This window comes from Hyalella azteca, unplaced genomic scaffold, assembly GCF_000764305.2.
Source record: "Hyalella azteca isolate HAZT.00-mixed unplaced genomic scaffold, Hazt_2.0.2 contig5826, whole genome shotgun sequence".
In the NCBI taxonomy this organism is placed as follows: Eukaryota; Metazoa; Arthropoda; class Malacostraca; order Amphipoda; family Hyalellidae; genus Hyalella; species Hyalella azteca.
In genome coordinates this window covers 724985-750728 of record NW_025936006.1, presented here as the reverse complement: position 1 = coordinate 750728, position 25744 = coordinate 724985, and the positions used below count along the sequence as shown (strand labels likewise).

The following is a 25744-nucleotide window of genomic DNA, read 5'->3' as shown; positions in this document are numbered from 1 at the left end:
GAAGCAAAACCCGAGATACGACATTCTAATGAGTATCTTAATTTCACTAACGGTAAATTGTCCCTCGCGGGAGTTCAGTTGGGGAGATTTGAAGAGATTTTGCAGTCTCATCTCTAGTAGCAGGACTTTCTTAATGTTGACCAGACCGACTAAAAAATTCAAATTTTAAAATCAGATTTATTAGTCAATAGAAAACGATACATAGTGGTCGTAAATAATCTCAGTATATACTGTGACGGTTTATAGTACCATACGTTTAAAATGAAGCATAATGAGCTATGTGACATTTTAGTGTAATATGGTAGTATCAGCATATATGAAAAGCCCAAGTAATAATGTCACTCGTTTGCTTAAATCGCAAATTCACTTAAAACTTTTAAGCAAAGAAAACGCCATAAAAATTCATACTATATAATCCGTATAATCCGTATATAACCGGAAACACCGCCGCGAAGTCGAAATAGTTACGGGTAGCGTGCCGACTTGACGGTGACTTGCGTATTGGTTCTAACACAAGGGCTAAAGTTTCGCTCATTGGTCCGGCTCTAAATTCCCTTGCGTTGGAGAGAGGAGGAATTAACACGAGAAACTTTTCGTAATATATTGGTGATCTTCGGGCGTTACACGATTCCTCTGTACAAAGCACACAATTTATTAGGTCCAAAAGCTCCAGAAAACAGGGTCTCAGCCTCAGAGATACAACGTCGAGGAATCCTAATAAACTACTGAGGACCACAAAAGCAGACAGCAAGGATACGGGTACGAGCCGCACCACAAAACTAACGACCTCACAGGAATGGACAGCAAGGATACGGGTACGAGCCGCACCACAAAACTGACAACCTCGCAGGAACGGACAGCAAGGATACGGGTACGAGCCGCACCACAAAACTNCGAGCCGCACCACAAAACTGACGATCTTACAGGCGTGGAGAGCAAGGATACGGGTACGAACCGCACCACAAAACTGACAACCTCACAGGAGTGGATAGCAAGGATACGGGTACGAGCCGCACCACAAAACTGACGACCTTACAGGAGTGGACAGCAAGGATACGGGTACAAGCCACACCACAAAACTGACAACCTTACAGGAGTGGACAGCAATGATACGGGTGCGAGCCGCACCACAATGCCGACAACCGGCGCAATGATCAGGGGTTCGAGCCCTAATGCACTGCCCAGAACACAGAACCGGGGTGGCAGTTACGCCTCTAAAGCACGACCATTGAAGGGTACGAGCCTCCAATAAGCCGCTGACAATTTACTCGAGCGCAGAGGTTATTAGCCTCTACCTTGAGGGTGCGAATTGAACGGCTGTTAACCGCCCAACACAGCCAGAACCTCGAACTCTCCAAAACCCCACCCACGCCGTTATTAGTCCGTTAGAGGAACTTATTAAGAGTTATGCACAGAACTGCGGTGGAGTTTATTCTTGGAAGCCCAAATCTGGTTCTGCCTCTTTCGAGTCGAAATCGTGTCACCCCAACCCAGCAACACTGAGCACACACAACTTCCGAGCGCACAGCTGTCTTAGGCAGACAGCCTTCAGCTGCAGTCATGCAGTTAACTCTAGACTCCGGCACTCAGCCAACACGCAGTGTCGTATACTCTATCTCCAAAATTACTGCACATACTATGCTTTGATCCTGTAACTTCTATCTAGTGTATCCCGTGAACCTATCTTCAATACTTACGCTTAGTTACACGTCTTGTCATTATCCTTTCCTGGCCGATGAATATTTAATATGTTATTCGGACAATTATAAACGAACACAAACCCCTCAGGTTTATCTACAACGGAACAGTAGATCAGACAGATCCTTTTAAGGTTATGACTGTCAACCCAGAACAGAGTTATTCATAACTTTGACAGTGGCTAGACTTTGACAGCTAGACGAGATTCCATATTACGGTCACGAAATAAATATTCGTTTACGCATTGCTTAGTCATTAATAAATTAAACCCTTTAGTTAACAAAATAATAGTTAACACAGTTAAATGAGATTCCATATTGCAGTCATAAAATAAATGTTACCAACAATTGACTAGTCACTAAGCTAGCACAGGATTAACAGAACGTACAGTTAAAAAATATATACCACGAAATAAGTATCCCGTCATACGTACTAAAGTGTTGACCTAAACCTACCTTCTTTATCAAGATTCAAGAAGCCCTGATCTAAAATCCTATAAAAGTTGCCGCATCTAATTTTATATCACTGTATGGCCTATCATGTTATGTATATGAATTCCTTGCAAACAGGACTAATGAATTTGTTTTACAAATGAAGTCATTTTCCTGAAAATATTCGTATAGGTATTGAAAAACTTTCACATGTAGAACTTGAGTAGAACAATTATTTTGGTTAAAATAGATTTCTGTTACAAAAGAGCTGTGTTTTGATGTGACCGCGTGTTCCGAAGTTGAAAAGAAAATAAGATGTATCTGCGTAATAGGACCTCATCGGCTCATGCGAGTATTTCGTCAGCTTTGACCGGTGACAGACATACCTGGGATTCCGTTACGGGCTTTGCTGTCGGGCGGACGTGTGTTATTAGCTGCTCTGTTCTTGGGGTACTCGATGCTAATTGATCGTTTTCCCTGACAATTGAGGAGACTTGGCATTCGATAATTGTTTTCTGTGGGCCTTGTTTGTAGTACCTTCATCTTGTGCCACTCTGTAGCCAGTAGTGGCGAGTGGCTGACGCTGTGTGTGCCACTCTGTAGCCAGTAGTGGCGAGTGCCTGGCGCTGTATGTGCCACTCTGTAGCCAGTAGTGGCGAGTGCCTGGCGCTGTATGTGCCACTCTGTAGCCAGTTCTCACCAGTTACTTCCGAAGCTACATCAGGAAGGCTTCTTTCAGAGCGGCTCTTTGTGAAAGCTGCTGCCCGTACATCTTTTCCTATTTAATTGTGTATCAATCGGAGGCTTAAGCTAAATAAGTGATAATGATTGGTTGGCAGTTGGATAGTTTTCCTGTCTTACCTTCCTGTGTATAGTTGAAGCTATCCCTCGAGGATCGCCTCGACCCTTATGCTGACATTTAATTAGAAACGACCAACATGTTATTTGCTTTTGTTTTAACATTACCTAGGACTTGGTATCTTCTTACACTTAGTGGCAAACTCATTGAGCCTCGTAGGGGAATTGTGAAAAGAACTATCACTACATCACTGTTAACACCACCGAAGTCACTGCTGCTTGGCGACTACTCGACTAAATTCCCAAATTAATTTGCCAAAATTTGTTCTTGTGTATTTATTGATGGCTAATAACTTTCACTTCAGGAATAAATTTAACCAAAGCTCATATTGTACCTTCTATTCCTAATTTTAGCCGTTCAAAACATTTATGTACTCTAAGCTACCCACCTATGAAAACTATCAGATGCTGCCGGTTTACCGCTCGCACAAATTGTATGAATTTAAATTTGAATTTGCATTGCTTACAGACACAGGGGGTTTTCTTCACAAGCAGATTGAGGAGGAGGGACTATATGTGCAAGTTGCGTACCTGGGTGACAACCTCACCCCTGACTTTCTGAGGAACAACCTGCGTATCTCGGGCAACCGCTCCGTCCTCGTCTTCCACTACCACCCGTCCGCGCTGCTGCAGGAGTTCAACTTCACCAGCATCTCGTTCCCTTCCTGCAAACTTGAGGTTTGACTTCAGTTGGTCTTCCTTGCATTCATCCAAAGCTTCACTTGCCGAGATTTTTTCCATCATGCAATTAATAAGTTTGTGGATAGTTTCATTTTTTATTATTGAAGGCCTGTTTGGTTTTCCCGTACTATTCTGTCAATGCCTGAATTATTATTATAATTTCCTGCTGATTGTATTACTTATATGCTAGGTTTGACTACAGCTTTCTACTTTCAGCTTCATTATTTAAATCTAAGCATGAATTTTTCCATTCATAATCAACTGCGAATTTCTGTACGTGTCATCTGCACTGAAGAAAGACGTGGTTCAACTCAAATATTCATAAACAGCAAAACATCACGTTCTCTAATATTAACGTTGGAAATGTGTTTTTAAAAACAATGTGATGACATTTATGTTAAGGCTGTATATTTGCTGAGCAGTCTTACTAATTAGTAGGCTGTATATTTGCTAAGTATTCTTACCAGTTAGTAGGCTGTACATTTGCCCTTGCCGAGTATTCTTACCAATTAGCAGGCTGTATATTTGCTAAGTAGCCTTACCAATTAGTAGGCTGCATAATGTATATTTATTAAGTAGTCTTGCAAATTAATAGCTATATCCACTGCAGACGAGCACTCCCGACTACCTGTGCCACTACGAGCTGCATCGCTTCAATAAATACATCAGCACCCGCCTGGAGGTCTACGCTGAATCTGTATACAAAGTGAGACACATTAACAGCGCGCACAATCACTGCCACTTCGAATAAACATATAGTGCTTCACGCACAACTATAATATCATAGTGATGTCGGCGCTGAAGAATAGGCCTGATGTGGCAGATCTGAAAACCAGTCCTTTGACTGGATCTCTTCAAAATTGACGTTAGTTTGAAATAGCTACTAGACTTCTACCAGGTCTGTATGGTGCTTTGCATTTCAAGTGAACAAACGTTTCTCCATAGATTTATCTAGTCTGTTCTTGAACGCGTTCATACTCGAAGCGCCAACGATGTCACCAGGGAAGCTGTTCCACATGTCGGTGACTCGAAGCGAGAAGAAATGTTGTCGCTTGGATGAGTTGCAACGCACTTTTTTTAGTTTATAGCCGTGGCCCCTGGTGTTGTTCTTGTTTCATATTAAAGTAATCTTTCTTTGATCTTGTACAAACGATTAGTACACTTGTATACGTCAATGAGGTCACCATGCAGTCGTCGAATACAGATGCTTGGGAGCTTAATAATCTAATCTTCCTAAATAACACTTACCCTTCAAGCCCTAAATTATCCTTGTTGCATGTCTTAGAACACTCTCTACTAAGTTTTTGTCTCTTTCAAGTTGCTGTTCATTGTTCTTTCCGAGGTGAAGTACTTCAAACTTGTCAGCATTAAACCGCAGCTTCCACGTATCAGCCCAGTTAACTAAACTGTCAAGATCGTCTTGTAGTTGCGCTTTATTTGACGCATCCTTCATTGAATTATAAACTTTTGTGTCGTCGGCATACATGGAGCACACGCTGGACACTGCTTCTGGCAGATCACTTATAAAAGCAACGAACAAAATAGGCCCAAGAACGTTTCCTTGTGGCACGCCACTGCGCACTGATGCCCAGTCTGACACGGTTCCGTTAATATTGACACGTTGTCGTCTACCTACTAGAAAATCTCTGATCCATTGGAGTACGTTGTACATAGTCTTTCATCAAAAGAGTGACAGAGACCAGGCTGGGCAGTGCACAAGCACTGGAAGCCTCCAAAACCAACTATAAAAAAAAAAAAAAATCGGCTCATGCGTAATAGGTAGTCTCTGATACTCTGAAGTCTGAACATACTTCATGATTTGCTTTGCTGCCGTTCCGTGGGCGTGATGATGAGTGAAACAACAATATTTCAAGTCCATGCTAAGTTTTTAAATGATCAATGCCAGAACCGAACCAATTAAATTTCATAAATTGGTGTTTTTTACTCACAACGGTTTGGCAGTTGGCATATTAGATTAGACTTCATAGGTGTTACGCCATAGGTACGCCTTAGCTTACGAGCTGACGTCATACCGTTAGCGGTTTGCCTTATGCCGCCGGGCGCCGGCCTTTGCCATTTTTTATACAAATTTCAACTGAACCCAACTGTCCAGGCTCTAGCGTGATCAAAATAGCCTCGTAGACTCGTAGTTATTAGGTACGTCATTAATTTTTTATATAATGATTGGAAACTGCCATTATACATTATTATTATATTTCCTACTAAAAGCTACTATAGTGCACTAAGTCAGGCATGGAATATATCTACTTGGCAAGCCGCAACTGGATTTTTTTGAGCCGTGGTTTTATGGATTTGCCAGTCGTGATTCCATTTCTTTGAGCCGTGATCCATTTCACCAAGCCGTGAATTCCATATCTCAGCCATGAAAAGCCATTTACGAGGCGGGAATTTATTTACATTCTCATGATTCTCCATGCACGTGTTACCCCAAATCTCTAATTATACCCTAAAACAGTCAAATGGCAACATTAAAAATTGTCTTTACTGTAAGTTGAGCATGTTTTAATAGCAGTCTGCAGTCTGACCGCTTTGACATGCCCGCAACTATGCGCGATCTTCAACAAANATTTGGAAACCATTATTGCTAAAATGAAGCAAAAATAAACGACAGACCATTGACTTATCTTGCAAATATATATATTCATATTATGTATCACATAGCATAATTACATTCTGTAATTATGCCATATTGACCTAATTTGTATAGTCCATTTACGCGCATTGTTATTAGGTATTGATCGTGTCGATTTTGCCGGCCGGGAGGATGTCAGTAATGTAAATGTAGTCATAACATTGGCATGCAGGATCATACTGTTGACATACAGGTTCATACCCTAGTAATCCTACTTGCCGCAACCAGTCCAGTCATTCATTGGAAGGCACCGATGGCACATCTAAAGCCATGTTGCCTTCTTTAGTTCTGTAATTCATGTCCGATTGAATTGTGATCTATGAATCAATATTCATTACTGTGCTGACTCTTAGAACCTGAGTCCTGAGTTGACGCGGTAGCAATCTAGTTAACTCGTATCCAACCACAACACAGTGCGGATACACGTTTGTGTGTACGGTACAGTGTGATTACATAATTTGCATTGCCGCGCGTCCATATTTAAACTATTTTAGCTTTCTAAAAGTACGGCACTGTCGGCGCACGGCGCATTTTTTTACCGGCATAGTACGGCGCACCGCGCAGGTTGTTAAAATGACAATATAAATTCCCGCGCACCTGGCACATCTTCCTGACCATGGACAAAATAGGACTTTTCCAGCCCTGCACTAAGTGCAGGGCTGGAAAAGTCCTATTTTTTCTGAAATATCGTGGCTCTAACAGTAAACCTGCACCTATCACTCAACAATTAAAATTAGACTTAGGTATAAAAAAGTATTAGTTAGCCTAGTTGAAAATTTGTCTCTTAAGTTGACTGCAATGAACTAAACTTCATTAACTTGATTAAGTAATCATTAGGCAGAGTTTTTCATCATGCACACTAAACACGCAATTCAGAGTTCAGACAAGACGAACTTCATAACACGTGGGCTAACGTGCTACTGAATTGAATTGCTTCTTTTCCGCTAACGGTGATCTAGCGGGATGATCAATCGTTACTTAATTCGTAGGTATACGGTTGTATACGAATTAGGAATTAACTAATCGTTTGTATACTTAATGCAAGAGAATGAATAATTATGTTGTTTCTGATCAAACAAACAAAAACTTTTTCTGTTTCTGATCAAACAAACAAAAACTTCTGATCAAATTAACAAAAACTTCTGATCAAACGAACGAAAACTTCTGATCAAAGGAATGAAAACGACTTTGAATTCTAATACGGATCGTTAATTTTAACATCGTATTTCCAAAAATCAATTATTGCATTTCTTTTAATTGAAAAACATCCTTTTACATAAAAAACAAAGAATTTTTTCTTACAGCTCCTCAGGAATGATGAATGAATGCTCCTCATATTGACAAATGACAATCTTACTCTTATAGCTAAAAATTTTAAATTAAATGATTTTGTCATTTCAAAGACTCCATTGAATACAGAACTTTAGTTTTTGGAAGTGTATTCAAGAAAAGTTTCTGAAATAGTAGAAACATTTCCATTATCATTCTGAAATAGAAGCGTCATTTCCGTTCTTATATATATAAACAGGATTAATAAAATACCTATCAAATCCATCCAATGTCATTCAATTTGTGATGTATGAATGACCGTTTTACTTTGATTCCTATGATGCTCATTTTTACCGGTTGAAGCTGTAGAATTAAATTAAATTAAAAAATTAAATAAAATTAAATTTTACTAAATAAAAATTTATTATTTAATACACTAGATGGTACATGCTGTAGAATTAAATTCTATTAGAAAAATGTTGAATTAAAAATCTGATTATATTTTTTAAATAAAAATTAATTTTTATTGAATTAAATTGTATTATTAATGCACTATACCGTACGTGCTCTATGTTTTCTATAATGAAATAGTTTCCCATATTAAACAACAAAAATTTTCTAAAAGACACAAAACGTTTGAAAATGCGGGATGGCAGACGAAATCATTCAGAATTTGAAGTCAATTTATCAAGATAAATTCAACATAATAGGGCAAAAAATTCAAATCTGGAACGTATAAATAGGTTTTTATAATTTAAAAAAAACTTTCAATCATTTAAATCTCAGAATGGAATGTGAATCAAGTCTAATGTGAAATCAAACTAGACACAACCAAAACATAAGTGTGTGACACCGTCTTGTGAGAAGTAAACAGAAAACTCCATGTGAATGTATGCAGTGAAAGAGTTGAAGTTTATCTCATAATTTTGTGTGAAATCGAAAACTTTGTGGGTGATGTCCAATTGTGAGAATTTTTTAGGAAGCTGGATGTGTTTTTTTTTTATTCTAGAACGTATTCATTGCAAAACTGTGTCCGATAGCCTACAGATAAATGACTAGTTAACTTGATTAGTCATTGGCAACACGGGATTGGATTTCAAACCACGCGCGATTTTCAAATGAGCTCAGTTTGTCAATTTTCATTGCAGTGGAAGGTGGTGTAACGCGGTGGTAGGGTTGGTATTTCGATACATTTTCTTATATTGACATGAGAATATATTACCTATACAGAATTCCACACTGGCTCTAAGTCTAATATATAATTTCACTTCAGTAGGTATGAAATCTTGCAGCTCTAATCATAGTGACAACTGACAAACCTGAGATTTTTTAGAATCAGTTCATTTTTAATTTCATCATTTACCCAAAATTTAAACCAATTTCTTATGTATGATGATTGATGATGCTGGTAATAATGCCTGGTATCCAGGATACTTTACTGGTCTACTTATAGGACTCAAAAATGAACTTGAGGAAGAGTCTAAAAAACTCTGCTTTGCCAGAATTGCCACTATGGCAGCCTGAGTGAGTCCATAGTGGCAAAGCAGAAAATTTTTTAGATTCTCCCTCCAGTTCATTTTTGAGTCTTATAAGTAGACCAGTAAACTGAGTAAAGTATCATGGATACCAGCATTATCATACTTAAGAAATTGGTTTAAATCTTGAGTTACTGAGGAAATTAAAAATGAACTGATTCCAAAAAAAGCTCTGGTTTGCCACTATATGCCTATTAGAGGTTGCCAGCCTCTAATGTCATAAATTTTTGTTTGATTGAAAAAATTGCGGTTTGCACTTTGCAAACATGTTGGTTAATAAAATTTTCAACTTCCGCAATCTACACTCCACAGTAGGACTTCAATGCTCCTGCCTCCTGCCAAAATGAAAAGAACATGCAGAACGTAATAGGGTAAACGGACCATGTGAGATTTGATTTCGTTGTGTTTTGGAGTTTTTGTGGTTGAAATTATGTTTGATAGATTTGTGAGTTCTAAAATTTTTGAGTCTAGCGCGTTTCGTAGCTAGTTTACCGTCTGTAGCTCTCATTTCCAGGCGAAATTGATTTTCACTTTGGCAAAATTTTAGCATTGCTAGTGACAAAATAAACTCAATGGTCAACCTTTGGGGAGCTTGAAAATTTGAGTGAAATAATGAAATAATTAGTGTAAATCAGTTTTTCATCCTTGACAAATGATGACTGACTACTTATTATAACAAGATCTTTTGGAGTCAGATCACAGATCACTTTTTAATCCATGCATAAATATAAATTCCTAATATTTTTTTGGCATTTAATGACTCAAATCCTGACTTCAATAAATCCTTTCATTCGAAAAAATGTAAATTTCGGTCGATTTGTTAGCACTCCTTGTCGGCACTGTCATTCAAACTGTCATCAAAAACTGTGGCACTGTCAAAAGCAGTAGTGTCTTGAGAGGTGGTGCTAGTGTGCTATCACTGCTGTGGACTGGCCCCTAAAGCAGCATTGATTGGTCCAAAATCTCAAATGCCATTTCTTTTATTAATTATATAGTTGCACTATGGCTATGGCACTAAATTATAATTTTCCTACTTGCTAGTACTGAAATTTTCCAGCTGCAAAGTGACAAATTTTAAATTACTGTAAACATTGATAATTTATGATTTCCAGGAAGGGCTTGTGAAATTCTACAAATTATATGATTAATGTGCTTCCATGATAATGAGACCCAAGTTTGCCTTAGTGTGGCAAGTCACAAATCAAAGTGTTTTTATGTTTTGCAAAGAATTGAAAGTGATTTATTCTTGAGACCTGGACATATTTTAACCAAACTATTAAAAGTTACATTATTTGTAGGAACAATTAGAAGGTAAAGTGCCCAAAATGTTAAATTTATTGTGAATATAATCAATTTATATTATTAAAAAATCATGTTTCCTAAATTCCATAGATAATCATTAATGATCAAAATAATTTATGAACATAAATTATAAAACAAAAATTCGGCTTGGAATAACATAACATACTTACTTACACCCAAAGAAAGACAAAATTTTGCAATCAGTCATGAAAACCTCATGTGAGTAAATATTCTAGTAATTGATGGACAAGTAACCAAAGTGTGGCCAATTTCACATGAAGGCAGTAAATTGTTTGAAGTAAAAGCTGCTTATTTTTGTTGCAGGATGGTAAAGCGGTGATGGTGTTGCTTTGTTTGCTGAGGAGCTGCTGCTATTTTTGCTGCTGCTTTATCAAGACAAGCAATAATGGCTCAAAACTTGGCTTATACAAAAGTGTCCTAAGTAATGCACTTCCTTCCCTTCATCACTCTTCAGTATGGCTCATGATTGCTGTAATAACATTATTGCAGCTTCTGTTACCTGTACATTCTTCATACATCAGATCCCCTGAATTTTGTGATGGCATTGGTGGTAAGTCTATACTCCATAGCATCTGAGATTATTCTTCTGCTCTTATTTATATTGCATTAAATTTTAATGGCTCATTCTTTAGGCTAGTTTAAAGAAATCATTCTTTCTTGCTTCTTTTTAGGACAATTATCGTGTGTATGTGGAATATAATCTGTTTACATTGCTAAGGCTCTCAAATGGCCCAAATTCTTGGAGACAGATATTTAATTACTGAGTAATGTATATTGATGTGTCAGTTTTAGGGCTCCTTGCATTCCCTTGAGACTCCAGCTAGAGCCTTTAACTTTATCTTGGATAAACTTGAAATTGAGTTTACTGCTTGTGTTTTTATTGTAGTTACTAAAATTTATTATTTGGGCTTATTTTGTTTTCAGGCTCGAGAGCACCAAAACATTTGCTCTACACGGACAAGGGTCACCAGCCTCTCACAATTGTTGCCTCAGAGTGGCCTAGTCAACAGCTGCTCTCGGAGGTCACTCATTAATATTCTTGTGTTTCTATTGTTACACATGCAAGATAATTTATTACTTTGTTTTATGGTATATTTTAATATTATATTAATCATTATAAGACATGCGCAACACCAAGATTATCATTTTGTACAAAAATAAAGGAGATCATAGAGACTACAACAACTACAGAGGGATAGAGGAATATCACTCTCAGCATTGTGGGCAAGGTCTTTGCCCATGCGGCAGTCAGCCGCCAACAAGCCCTCGCTGATATCGTTTACCCGGAATTCAAATGTGGTTGCAGAGCCCTGAGGTCCAAAGCAGACATGATTTTCTCCTTGCGCCGCTGCATGAGAAATGTCGAGAGCCTGAGCAACAGAGGCTTATGTAGATTGCATTTACTGACCTTAAAAAAGAATTAAATCTTGTCAGCTGGGGAGGTCTGTTCTTGTTTCTGGTGAAGATAGGTTACCCCCCTTGTCTTCTCAGCATTATCTCTTTCCACAATCCACAATGACATGCAGGGTGTAGTCAGCTACGATGTCAATACCTCAGCACTTTTTAGTATCAAAAGCAGAGTTAAGTAGAGCTGTGTATTGGCCTCTACTCTCTTTGGCAGCTTTTTCTTACTGTTGCTCAAGTTTGCGTTTAGAGACTCCACTGAGGGCATCCATCTACATACCAGAAGCAATGGTAAACTTTTCAACTTGGCTTGTATAGAAGCAAAAACAAAGGTCCACAGTGTCCTCATCAGAGAGTTGCATTTTGCTGATGATTCTTCCCATACTAAAGAGGATCTTTAAATGCTGATGGGATGCTTGCCCACACCTACAGGGAGTTCAGCCTGACAATCAGCATCAGGAGACTCAAGGTCACGGGTCAGGACGTTATAGCATCCCCATCTATCACTATTGACGGTGAACAACTCAAAGTTGCAAATTGGTGAACAGCTCAAATTTCACCTACTAGGGCTCCACCATCAGCAACAACCTGTCCCTTGATAGCGAGATTGACAGGAAGATACCTAAGTGGCAGGTGTGATGGCCAGACTGAACAAAAGGGTGTGGTCAAACGAGCAGGTGATGATCTACACTATAAGCTTAAAGTGTACCAGACATGCATCCTTAGTACTCTTCTGCATGGCAGTGAAACCTATACCAGGTACAGTAAAAAGGAAAACTACGTATGGTAGAATGGGAAACCATGTTCCTAATTATACCACATAGGGTAGAGTGCTTCCAACTTCCCTGCTCTGCTGCATCCTCAAAGTCACATGGGAAGACGGGGTCACAAACACATGTGTTTTGGAACAAGCTGGCACAATGAGCCTCTGCATCTCCTCCTGTGCCAACGTTGTGTCCTTTGACTCCATCATGTGCATCACATGCGGGACAGTGGAATTACCAAGTACTTGCTCTTTGGAGAACTAGCCACTGGTGTGAGCCCAACTGGCTGCCTGGCATTGCATTTTAAATGTCTGCAGGTGCATCCTGGGAACAGCAAATATCAACCTCCAAACCTGGGATACAGTTGTTGATGAGCCATTTGGGAGGGAGTCAGAAGTAGCAAGGAGCCACAGTTGGAGGCTTGAAGACAAGCGTCATCTTCAAGGCGAGCAACTCGATGCACTGCCAACAGCAAGTAGTGGGTTGACTGACATGGCGCAACCATCATATTTCGAGATTTATGGATGCCAACATGTAGTTGTATTTGAGTCTAAGAATGTACTGTTGTGTGCAGGTGGTTGCAGTGTTGCTGCGCCAGATGATGGGGTACCGAGATGTTGAGGTCTTCACCTGCAATGAGACAGACAACTCGAGTCTGTCTGTGCTACTCAACTCGCCCCTACAACGCCAGTCAGTGGCAGTGTCCCAGTAGCTGTTTACCTTGCTAGTTGTTCTGTCGCAGTTGCTCATGCTCCACCGATTAGCTTATTTGAACCATTGACAAATGTAGTAGTGCCGCTTGCATGTATTGATTTATTGAAATCATATCATTTAGTGGATAATTTTTCATTTAATGGGGTGATTAAATGCTACTCAAAAGCTTCATGAAAATAAATAATTAACATCTTTTGCTAGCTTAGTTGACTTGAGAAATTTTACTTGTTTAGTAAGCTAAATATATCAATTAAATATTGCTTACACCTCTACAGCACAATGTGTGGCCAATAAGTTTGATCTTTTCAAATGTTAACCATGTTTTTTGAGCTCAATAAATATATCAGTGTGCAGCAGCATGACTTTAGGGTGTATTACAAATTGCCCGTCTATGCACGTATGATATTTGTGTGCTATTGGTTTCATTGAAAACTTGGAAGGTTGAACATTTATGTTCAAGAGTTCAAACTTTTGACACAATGATGTAATTAATTAATCGTTAGATTTTTGTTTGTTTATTTTCCCTTGTGATGCAGGCCATGCATGGAGAAATACCAGGCCTTGCGCCCCGGCAACTCGCGTGCTCTCATGATGGATCTTCTTGCATGGAGCAGTCCTGCCCATGTGGGAATACTTGACCAATACAACACCGTCAGGTAAATAAAATACTTGAACAATACAACACCGTCAGGTGAATACAATACTTGACCAATACAACACCGTCAGGTAAATACAATACTTTACCAATATAACACCGTCAGGGAAATACAATACTTTACCAATATAACACCGTCAGGTGAATACAATACTTGACCAATACAACACCGTCAGGTAAATACAATACTTGACCAATACAACACCGTCAGGTAAATACAATACTTGACCAATACAACACCGTCAGGTAAATACAATACTTGACCAATACAACACCGTCAGGTAAATACAATACTTGACCAATATAACACCGTCAGGTAAATACAATACTTGACCAATACAACACCGTCAGGTAAATACAATACTTTACCAATATAACACCGTCAGGTAAATGCAATACTTTAATTGCAAAATTTTGTGACCGTTGGAGTAGAGTTTTTGTTTTGAGATGAGGCAGTATTCAGAATATCACTGGAAAACTAGCCATGGCTTTCAAAAACCTGTTCAGTTCTGAATAATATTCAAAGTTATAATATTTTGCAGGTATCTAGGGACAGGAGGAAGGTTTGGGTGGTTCCTGCCGGCTGAAATGATAGAGAACAAAGATCCTGCGCTGCTGGAACACTGGCGTGTCTACACCAACAAGATTAATCCCGCCCTCAAAACCTTTTACCGTTCCAAAGAAGGTTGTATTGGCATCCCTTGACATATTTTATTAATCATTTTCTAACAGATTTATATGTAGTAGAAAGATTCTTGTTGATGTTTCATGTTGAATTTCATACCGAATTCATCATCCAGTTGTCAAAAAATTATCACAAAATGTCTGATTAATAAATTTTATGAAGCTGTCCAGATTTCCCAATGCCCATGAATTCATATCTTCTCTTATATAGTCCTATGTTAAACATGGTATTTTTTATTCACAGAACTAGCCAATATTTCTGCATTGTTCTACAACAATGAAGGCAAGCCGCACTGCAGCGAGTCTTGGTGCGTGGGCAGCATGTTTACTCCAGCACGCTGCGCTGGCCCTGACGCTGTCTGCGCCACTCTCTTTGCATCCAATACTGGTGGGTGCCTGATGCTGTCTGCGCCACTCCTGTCTCTTATACACATCTAGATGTGTATAAGAGACAGCTGATGCCCAGTCTGACACGGTTCCGTTAATATTGACACGTTGTCGTCTACCTACTAGAAAATCTCTGATCCATTGGAGTACGTTTCCCTCAATTCCGAAAGATTTCACTTTACGCAACAGCCGCTCATGCGGAACGCTGTCAAATGCTTTGGCAAAATCGAGGTACTATGCATCCACTGGCTCCCTTTTGTCCAGCAGACGAGTCCAATCGTTCAACGTAGATACTAAGTTAGTGGTGCAGGATCTGCCGGCAATAAAACCATATTGACAATCTGATAAGAGATGGTGAACAGTCAAGTGATAGATAATCCTATCCCTCACAACAGATTCCATTAGCTTACAAACAACACTTGTCAGTACTGACAGGGCGATAGTTACCGAGACTACTTTTGTTACCGTTTTTGAACAATGGTGTTACTTGAGCTTCTTTCCAATCGGTCGGCAAAGTTCATTCGTGCAAGTTTTTTTTGAAATAATACTGTCAAAGGGCCGGCCAGGACTGTTGCTAAATTATTTGAGCAATTTAGGATGAAAGCCGTCTAGTCCACGTGACATCGAATCGGAAGATTCAAAGCAACGAGGCGCTTGAGAACCTCTTCTTCGTGTATTACTGCCAGTTTCAATTTCTGTGGTTGTCACAATTAATGCTAATATAAGTAGGCAGGTTGCTTCGGTAAAAGTAGTTGTCCACTTGTCTGAAAGATTGATACGCTGTACTTAATCAAAACTAACAATATTTTTGAATTCCTAAATTTTTTAGCAGATAAGTTTGTTCTAGGTCGGCATACTGGTTTTGCGGCGTTGAAGATAAGCTGCCTTTGCCGTGCAGGTTGTGGAGCGCTTGGCGCCTGGGGCGCACGAGTTCTCGTCGCTGCTCGCCGAATATTCCCGCCACCTGACGCGCCGGTCCAACTACTCCAGCATCGCCTGCGAGTGGCTGCAGAAAAATGTAGGTTACGGGGCACGGGGGCATGAGTGTCTTGCTCGTTCTTCTTGTCCTATAATCTATTACGGGGCACGGAGGCATGAGCGTCTTCCTCGTTCTTGTCCTACAATCTATTACGGGGCACGGGGGCATGAGTGTCTTCCTCGTTCTTGTCCTATAATCTATTACGGGGCACGGCGTCATGAGTGTCATGAGTGTCTTCCTTTCTGTTCTACACTCTATTATAGGGCACAAGGGACTAAATGTCTGACACGTTTCTCTTGTTCTATACGATTTTTTGTGTGAGTTGTGAATGTTGCTTAGTCTATGGGGTATAAGTTATGCTTTCCCTATTTCTTGTGGCCATTTTGAATTACTGGTATCGTATAGAATAAGATGATAGAGAAGCCAGCTGTTTATTTAGGATCAAAACTTAAAGTGGAGTAGTCTTATGATGTTATTTTCTTAGTTGACAGTTTTTTAAATTAAATTTTAAATGGTCTTAAAAATGTTATTGTTCGGATCATATTTTCGAAATAAAATTTACGTACTTTAAATATAAGCGTAATATGTGGCCTCAGCTCAATTAGACGTTACATTCCAAATAGTAACTAAAATTACACTAAGAATATTTCCAAAGATTATACAAAATTTTGGCATTAGGTCGGTAAATTGAGCTCCAAAGATTTGTGAACACTCAGTCATAGAAAGCAGTGATTAATCTCCGGTAAAAAATCACTGTTATTTTGTTCTCAGAATGACTGGAAAAATTGGAGGTTCTCGGCGCGCCCCACGAATCTTTTCGTGCTGGGCTTCTTTCCTGTAACCGCTCAAGGCTCTGAGTCTCGGAAGCCGACAGTGGCTGCCAACAACAATACGAGCGTCGACACCAGCAAGTCGAAGCACAGCTCATACTGGCTCGCCAAGAACAGGTTTGCTGCGCCTGGCACCGTCCCTGCCTTCTTTCTGGCCATTGAACACATCAACTCGAACAAGTCCATCTTACCCGAGTATGTCTTGAATGGCATAGCGCTCAATGACGAGTGTGAGCGCGACATGGTCATGGCTCAGTTTATCAGTATTATCAAATCTTACTCTAAAAACAACCTCAAGAAAACTGTTGGCATAATTGGTCCTGCTTGTTCCGATACACTCGTACCCTTAGCAGGCGTCCAAAACCATTTCAAAATACCAATGATATCATACGGGGCTGAAGGGGCAATTTTTTCTGACCAAGCAGAGTATCCTTTCTTCTTTCGAACAATTCCCGAGAACAAGATCTACAGGCACGTCTTCTTGAAACTGTTCCTGGAGCTTGGCTGGAAGAGAATAGCCTCGATCACGGAGGAAGGTCAGCGTTACGCTGAGTATGTGACGCCGCTGCGGGAGGTGTTGGAGCAGCACCACATGGATTTCCTTATGCGGAAATATCGTGCCGACCCCAAGTCCCTTAGTCTCAAGTCCCATCTAGAAGTCTTCAGACAGCAGCGGTCAACTGTTATTATATGTGACTTTTATGAAGATGTTGCCCGCATTGTCGTCTGCTTAGCATACCATAATGGAATGACTGCCCGAGAAGGGTATGTTTGGTTCCTGCCGCAATGGTACTCTAGGGATTGGTACGAAATGCCCGTTGAGAACGCTGATGGGTCTCTCCCCGAGTGTACCCGCGAGCAAATGCTGGAGGCTTTAGAGGGACACATGTCTCTTTCTTATCGGTACTTCGCAGACCCAGACCAAGTAATGCAGTGGAACGCAACAGTCAAAGAGTGGCAGGAAGCTTACGAGAAAAAAGTGAATTACTCCTCTACGGCCAAGTCGGACTATGCCGGCTTCACGTACGATGCCGTCTGGAGCCTCGCTCTTGCCCTTGATAAGATGGCTAATGAAGACCGATCTCTGACAGTGGACTTGCGGTCTGACCAGAGTGCTGACATGATCATTAAGAAGTTGGAGTCTCTGAAGTTTAATGGCGTGTCTGGAGAAGTGAGCTTCCAGGACAGTCACTCTCGCGTGACGGACGTGATCGTGCGGCAGTTCCAGAGCGGCGAGTACACTGAAGTTGCCAAGTATCTGGTCCATGGTAAAAACGAATCTTATAACAGACTCGAGCTTTATAAATCGAAGCTTACATGGCCTGCTGAATTTCCCAGGGATAAATTAGAACCTTGTGTAGTTGAAGGCTTCAGGTTCATTTTGGGCGTGTCCTGTACAAATGCCATAGTCATGCTGTGCCTTTTACTCTTCAGTGTCACAGCAATTTTCCCGGTCGCGTGCGTTTTCATCATCAAGCGTAACTATGATCGCAAAGTGAAGGAGCTACAAGCCCTGTGGAGCGAGTGCAATATCTTCAACATGTTCACAGGATGTCAAATTAGACGTGACAACCTCGTCCTCAATAGGCGTGTTGGAGAAGGCCAGTTCGGCGTCATATACGGCGGTGAATGTAACATCGAAAACCATGGCTGGATTGCCGTTGCTGTCAAGACTCTGAAGCCCAACTCGACCATTGCTGAGAAGAAAGAATTCTTGTCTGAAGCAAATCTTATGAGAACCTTGCAGCACGAGAACCTGGTTCGGTTCATAGGCGTCTGCATCGACACTGAACCAATTTATGCCGTCATGGAGTTCATGTTGTATGGTGAGTAGATCTGTATTAATCTATGAATTTAACTTATGCTTGCATATTTTGAGTATGTAAAATTAAATCTTTGATTTAACGATAATGAGAGAATAATTACTTCATGTTTTTTCGGCAATCTCGAAATTATTTAATTCGTTCTCGAAGCGTTGCTACTTACACAATAAGTCTCACGGGGGCTTATGTTTGCATGAATTAAATGGCTTACCAGCTTATAACATTACACGCGAACTAAAATATATAAGCGAGTCCAGCAACACCATGGAAGATGTTACTTATTGTTGTGTGTGCAGGTGATCTGCAGAAGTACTTACTGGCGCGTCGTAACCTCGTGTACAATTCATCTCGTAACGACAACGACGAGGTCTCCAACTTCCGCCTCACGTCCATGGTCAAGGACGTGGCTAAAGGCCTGAACTATTTAGCCGAGAATAAATACGTGCACAGAGATCTCGCTTGTAGGAATTGCCTCGTCAATGTCAATAAAACTGTTAAGATTGGCGACTTCGGCATGACGCGGCCTGTCTTCGAAACTAACTACTACCGAATAAAGCACAAAGCCATGGTTCCTGTGAGATGGATGGCTCCCGAATCTCTTAAAGAAGGATTTTATTCGTCCATGTCTGACATGTGGTCTTATGGCGTCTTGTTGTACGAGGTCATTACATTCGGGGCTATTCCCTTCCAAAACATGAACAACGACCAAGTGCTGGAGTACGTCAGGGACCAGAACACCCTCATTGTGCCCCCCAACCTTGACCCTTTACTTGAAGAACTCTTACTGCAGTGCTGGCAGATCTGCCCGTCTCGGCGGCCCACGGCCTTGCAGGTCATCAACTTGCTCAACAGATATCCTATGTTGGTGAGCCCCAGCCTGGACTCCCCGCAGACGTGCGTGCCAATGGACAGCGGCAATACAGCCACCTTACAACCAATGAACCCCCGCATGCAGGCACGACCCACTCCCACCTCTACGTCGCTATCAAGGCGTCTGTCTTTGCACCCACAAAGACATGGAAGTCACAACGGCATGATCTCCCAACCCTCTGTGTCCGTCCTACAGGCGTCGCGTCAGTCTTCATTGTCGTCGTCGTCTTCAAACAACCACGCAGGGCGCCACAGCTCCGGCGGCTCCTCTAGCAGCGCGGGGCTTTTCTCGAATGGCCGCAAGCGCTCGATGAGCGGCAACATGGCCGTGCCGCCCATCACCAGCAGCTTGAGTGACTCCACGATAGGCGGCTTCACTTTAGGGCATCAGCACAACACCATCGAAGCCCTCAACCTGTCCGTGAGTGGCGTTGTCGTAGAGGAGAGGAATGAAGACAGTGAGCATTTGGGGGCCATCAATTGTGGAGTGGATGCTGGGGCTGAAGAAGGCGAGCACCAGAGTGGTGACAGCAGCGGTTATGCCAGTACAGGCACCGGTACGGGGGGCAGCACCTCGTCTAAACGTAACGAGACTCCTGTGTCTGCGGTGCATTGCACTAGTCCTGGCGTCAAGAGCAACAGCCATAATCATTGCGCAGCGCTGTCCTGTTCTCCCCCTCAGTCCAAGTCCCGGAAGATGTCGGTGTTTGGCCCGTGTCCGAGTGTCAAGAGAGCGTCTCATGTAGCGTCCTGTTCACATCCTGCTGCTAGTGAGGATCACATGTTTTATTTATCTGAGGACAACAGAACATTACGGCCAGAGAATAGCAATGTTTATCATAGAAGTGGTGGTTGTGGAGATGACGAGAGTGCTATCCCTTTATTATCATTAGGGCGCGAGTGTTACAGTATCGGTAGGCAAAGTGAAGTGCCCGCGTTGAATAATATAGCTTTCAGTGAACAGAAAAGAACTCCTTTAGAACTTTGTGACGACCCGTTTAAAGCTATTATCTGTAAAGGCATGTGCGCTTCTACATACAGCAATAAGAGCAGCAGCAGCACCAGCAGCAGCAGCACCACAACCAGTGCGGCGCCCAGCCATGCTTGACTCTGGCTTTCCATAGTAATCTTTTATTGTCATGAAATAATTTATAAATTATCTCTCCGATTCAATCAAGCTTTTATTGTTATGTAAGAATTTTTATGTTATCTCAACGATTGAATCAAGTTGCTCTTATTTTGTCGAGAAGGAATTGATATTTACTCTGGGACTTGAAGCACTCACCGCTACACGCCTCAGTTGAGCTCAAGAGCGACCCAAGGCTCCAGCATTGCTGCTATGCGTCAAGGAACGTAAGCTCTGAAGCGTAGCTTCATCGTTCATGTCGTGCGTGAACGTGTGCGAGGGTCGGAATGTTGACGACTTGACTTAAAAAAAACATATATTGATCATTTAGAGCCTCGTTTTATCGTCAGATTACAGCCAAGTTATTCAATTTGCATCATTGTTGTTTATGTTAGTCCTTGTTTATCTGTTTATCTAAAGTTATCTATTTGGTTCAAGGTGGGCTTGCATATCGTATTCTTATATTTTTACTCATTAAACTAAGCCGTGGCAGCTGTAATTACAGTTTGAAACTCTTAGTGAAATTTTTCACATCAGACTTGGTACTCGATTCACATATTCATCGTACGACTTCTTTTTGTCGACGAGCATTCTGCGTCATATTGTGCTTCAATAATTTAATGAAATTATAGAAATTTCGTAGCACCTGAAAGACTGAAACTGTGAATTTAGGTGGCGGTGCTGTGCTCATCGTAGGAGCTTCTATTCATATATGCAGCTCTCGAAAGCGCACATTACTGCAGGAGACTACGTTTGCATAATTCCGCATTTGTGAGATTATATGCAACAACTCGTCCTTACCAGACTTTGATTGCAATGAATGTATTCGAGGCATGGCAGTCTGCTTGCCTTGAATATTACTTGCGCTTAGCCATTTATTGGTTCTCTCGTTTATCATCGTTGCTGTTCATCTCATTGTTCATCGTATTGTTCATTTCATTGTTCGTGTGATTGTCGGTGTTTGCCGACGATAGTTCGTACGTAAAGTGCGCTGCCTTGCATGCCGTCCGTCCCGCGCGCTGCCTGCCCATAAACAACCCATCTCTCGACTAATTTATACTCACGAACTATTGTTCTTCGCAAAATCAACTCTAAACATAAACCAAAAAGAATATCTTGAAGATTCAATCTGGAGAGATTTTCAAGTGGTTAATGTTAAGTTCTCTCTTCTTCATTTTTTTTATGTTGCATTTTTCCACAGCAGTGTTTTAGTAAAGTGCATTTGTTTCTGGGTGTTGAAATAACCACGCCTGCGGATAGGCTGCTATTTCTCGCTTCGTTCTCAAACTGGGCGCTCAATTATATTGTGAACGGAATGGCCATTGCATCCATGGTATTGGTGTCGTCGACGACGGCATTCATTCCGTCGTCACTTGGAAGCATTTCGGTGTAGGCTTTTCCTTAACCATCTACCGCCGCATGTCTCTAGGAACATACGGTAACTTTCAACTTAAATTATCCGTAAACTATTGAATGTAGTAACCTGAGGACGTTTGTACGCAACAGAAAACATTTTAAAGTTGTCGTACGTGGCGGCAACCATCAGTGCAAGTCATTTTGCGCTCGCTAGAATGTTTCCTTTTTGAGGAAGTAGGCTTGTGGTAAAATTGCTCCGGTTACTTATGTCCGGCGGTAGAGGGTTAAGTCAACAGCGCATCAAAATCTAACTGCGTTAAATGAGAACATTTTCTCATGTATCTGACTTTCAAGAAAGAGGCATTTTCAGCGTCCACCTTATTTTGGGTTTTCCATCAATTAACGGACAATTCCACATTCGTCTTCTGCTCTCTGCGACAACTTCTCTGGGTCTCTCATCACATTCACTCTTCCATTCTTGAGATGCTCATTTTCTGGCACAAGTCCTAGTCGATGAGCACTTGCCGTCACTCTTCGATGCAGGCTTCACTCCAGTCATGTACAAGTGTTATATTCTGCTGCTTGCTTGGCGAAAGCCACATCGCCTTCTTGGTCATCCCTCTCCTTTTTTCTATTGTTTACTACAAAGCTTGAAGCTACGCCACCACCATCACTAAGCCATATTCTAACGCACTGTGCAATGTGCATTCCACTCGCCGTAATTGGCCACCAGCGTCTTGCTAGAAGTAAGTCATCTTCTGCTCGCCTAAATCTACCACGATCAAGTAACTGATACGGTAGTATCGTTAATCCATCATCAATTATAATGATGTATGATGCTGTGCCGTGTTTATCGTCTGGTCGCAGCACTGCAGCCACAGCCTCACAAGTTCCTACTGTATATAGCGGCCAGAACTCTCCTATGTTGTGTACATTGCCCGCTCTTATGATTAATATATTTCTGGAAATATTATGCGTCAACTCGGAAAGTCTATTACTTTTATTATTGTTACTATTTATTTATATAGGGTACGTGTTATATGTTCGTTAAGTTCCTATTCAGTGCTGTCGGACCGCTAGGTTGGACAGTGTGGCGGCTGAATTTGTATCGTATTCAATCAAGAATTATTTTGTCCATTGCGCTGAAGTAACTATCGAATTTTGTTATTAGATATTGGTTTAATTTATTGATCTTGGATGATGTTTATGTTGATCTTCGTTTTATTGAAGATGTAAGCCACGGGCGAGTCGCCCCTTTAATGCTTCATGTCTAAGTCGCGAGGTTGAATTGTCTGCGGTTTTCAGGTTTGTGTTGTGCTCTGCACTTTCATGAATTGCTAACAATTTTCGCAGAAACGAAAACTATTACGAATTTGGGATATTCAACACTAGTGACGGTCACGGTGATAGTCACTGTGATGGTCATGGTGATAGTCACTGTGATGGTCATGGTGATGGCCACTGTGATGGTCATGGTGATGGCCACTGTGATGGTCATGGTGATGGCCACTGTGATGGTCATGGTAATACCGGTACTCATCATCTTGCAGGCGTGCATCTCTCACAATCTCTTAGACCACGACCGCAGCGATGCCAACCTATATTATTTTGTATACAGTTTACGAAGAGCAAACAAACCATAATAATCATAAGGATAGTGGGTGTCCTATTGATTTTAAATTATTATTTATTCTTGATGATGAGATAGCGAGAAGATTTGTGCAATTTATGTAATTTATTATGATCTCTTCCAGCACGAAGACGACTACAATGTGTTAACCATGAGCAACTTTGACTGGGGCAGAGCGGTTAGCCTGACAAGCTTGACAATAATTACATGTTATACTCGCACTCGAATCAAGAGTGGAAAAATAATCGTAACCGTATTGCCATAATAATATTGTGAGTGCATTCGACGTTATGAGTGGAATGTTGCAGGCTTTCTTCCGCTTCTTTTAGTAATAAAATTGTTTGCGTGGCATTTTACCGCTACGCCTCGCACCCATGCCTTGGTGCCGCTAGATATTGGTGGAGCTTTCTCGTCGTCCCACGAGAGTCCTATGCTATATTTCTCTTTCCTTCTCGAGCTGTAGAGCTCAAACCAAGACGATCGTGCAGTATTATGGTTTGTGCCAGGGCTTAAACTCAACACTTGCTTTTATTCATGCATATTTGAAACGATTAGTTCCCTTGAGAGTAATATTATTCCAATATTTTTATTAAGATAATCTTCTTACACTTCGTATTGAATGGAATCTTAAAGTTTCGCAGAGAAGGCGAAGGAGTGATAGGAACCATTATTCATGCTTGGTGTTATCAATCACTGCATTGCAAAGTTATAGATACGATGTAAAGTAAGAGTTCAGTGTCAGCTAGACATCCTTGAATTATTTCAAGACGAATGAATATCATACGGGTTTTTGTCATGTCGATGTAAGGTACTATATCAATGCTTAATTTGTTACCTCCGGAGGAGAGGTGGTCTTCTGACGCGTGTCTGTTGTACTGAGAAATGTTGCGTTCCAATGTAGGGGTCATTATTGCTGAGCGCTGCACTACAGAGCTTGTGGTGTCTGACTGCGGAGCGCAGTTGTGGGGTCAAGTTGTGGTGTAGGCAGGGCAGTTGTGGGGTCAAGTTGTGGTGTAGGCAGGGCAGTTGTTGGGCTAGGTTGTTAGGTAGGCAGGGCAGTTGTTGAGTTAGGTTATTGAGTAGGCAGGATTTCTTTATTCTCTTGTGCGAGCGTTTGATGACTCGCTGATGCAGCCGCCCGGCCTCTCGTGCAAACGCCAGGACCTTGCAACACTTGTAGGTGATGGGTGATTTTGGATTTGAGAAATTGAGATTATCCATCTCGATAGTTATATCTACTCTCAACTTCCGTTACGAGATCTCTAAGTGGCTAATGCGCCACTGAACCCCCTGCCATTTAACTAACTTAATTTGTTAGGTATGTGATGGGATCCGCCGTCTAGGGTATTCGAGGAAATTTGCTCCCTCATTCTATGCCTAGGTGATGGAGCTGAGTGGTCAAGTTGGATGAGGGTCAGACTTACATATTATGACACTACTCTGTTAGGCAGAGCTTAGATGTTCATTTCTACGCGAGTCAGAATGCATGTTTTTCTCCACTTAAGTTCATGTTTTAATAATCGTCCGACTATCAAGTGCAACTTTATGTTGCGTCTTCCTGCTGCCTTAATTTCTTAACACTTAATTCACTTTATAATAGTCGTATTGTGCTCTATTTATTTATATTGTTATTTCATTTTGTGCACGATTCGTGTGAAGTTTGCGTTCAATCGTACAATCACGTTATCATATCACCCGTTTCTCCGCCTCACCACCCATGGTTCAATATACAAAATGTTTTGTTCTTTCTAGAATTTCGGGCGGTACAACTTGAATATTTTTATTTCGGTTGTACCAGTCATCATTCCAGAACTAGGAAAATACATTAAAGTCAATAGTTGATTCAAATAAAGCTGTCAATTAATAATATTCCGATGATGCACGTGTCAGACGACGATTGTTTCACTTCTAGGTTTTCTTCATCCACATTTCTAAGATCATTTGCTGTCATACACAAAACAAAATATCGCACTATCCTGGCTACCGTGAACGTAGGATTTCTTCATGTATGATATATTCAATTGAGGTCTATTGGTACAAAAAGCATGTCGCTAAGTGCGCTCTGAAAGTGTAT

General features: G+C 41.0%; 2 protein-coding genes across 2 annotated transcripts; both read left to right on the top strand.

The window, feature by feature from the left end:
* Window positions 1-3456: 3456 nt before the first annotated feature.
* LOC108676317 (atrial natriuretic peptide receptor 1) lies at window positions 3457-22174 on the top strand (the record flags this gene model as incomplete). Its single annotated transcript, XM_018164378.2, is given in 5 exon segments — window positions 3457-3665; window positions 4279-4374; window positions 15955-16074; window positions 16807-18691; window positions 18985-22174. Coding segments are annotated over 2 exon segments (3267 nt in total). The 3' UTR covers window positions 20667-22174.
* LOC108676309 lies at window positions 10237-16640 on the top strand. The gene is made up of 9 exons (XM_047880650.1): window positions 10237-10436; window positions 10752-10998; window positions 11373-11470; window positions 13191-13306; window positions 13867-13986; window positions 14528-14670; window positions 14914-15057; window positions 15938-16074; window positions 16632-16640. Exons 2-9 carry the CDS (start codon window positions 10767-10769, stop codon window positions 16638-16640), a joined length of 999 nt encoding a protein of 332 aa, XP_047736606.1. The 5' UTR covers window positions 10237-10436; window positions 10752-10766.
* Window positions 22175-25744: the final 3570 nt, after the last annotated feature.

Excerpts from the sequence above, each read along its gene's own strand:
- LOC108676309 (XM_047880650.1), top strand. The coding sequence starts at position 10,767 with ATGGTGTTGCTTTGTTTGCTGAGGAGCTGCTGCTATTTTTGCTGCTGC. Across the intron at positions 11,471-13,190 it reads GTCAACAGCTGCTCTCGGAG|GTGGTTGCAGTGTTGCTGCG; the intron begins GTCACTCATTAA and ends TGTTGTGTGCAG. Across the intron at positions 13,987-14,527 it reads GACCAATACAACACCGTCAG|GTATCTAGGGACAGGAGGAA; the intron begins GTAAATAAAATA and ends AATATTTTGCAG.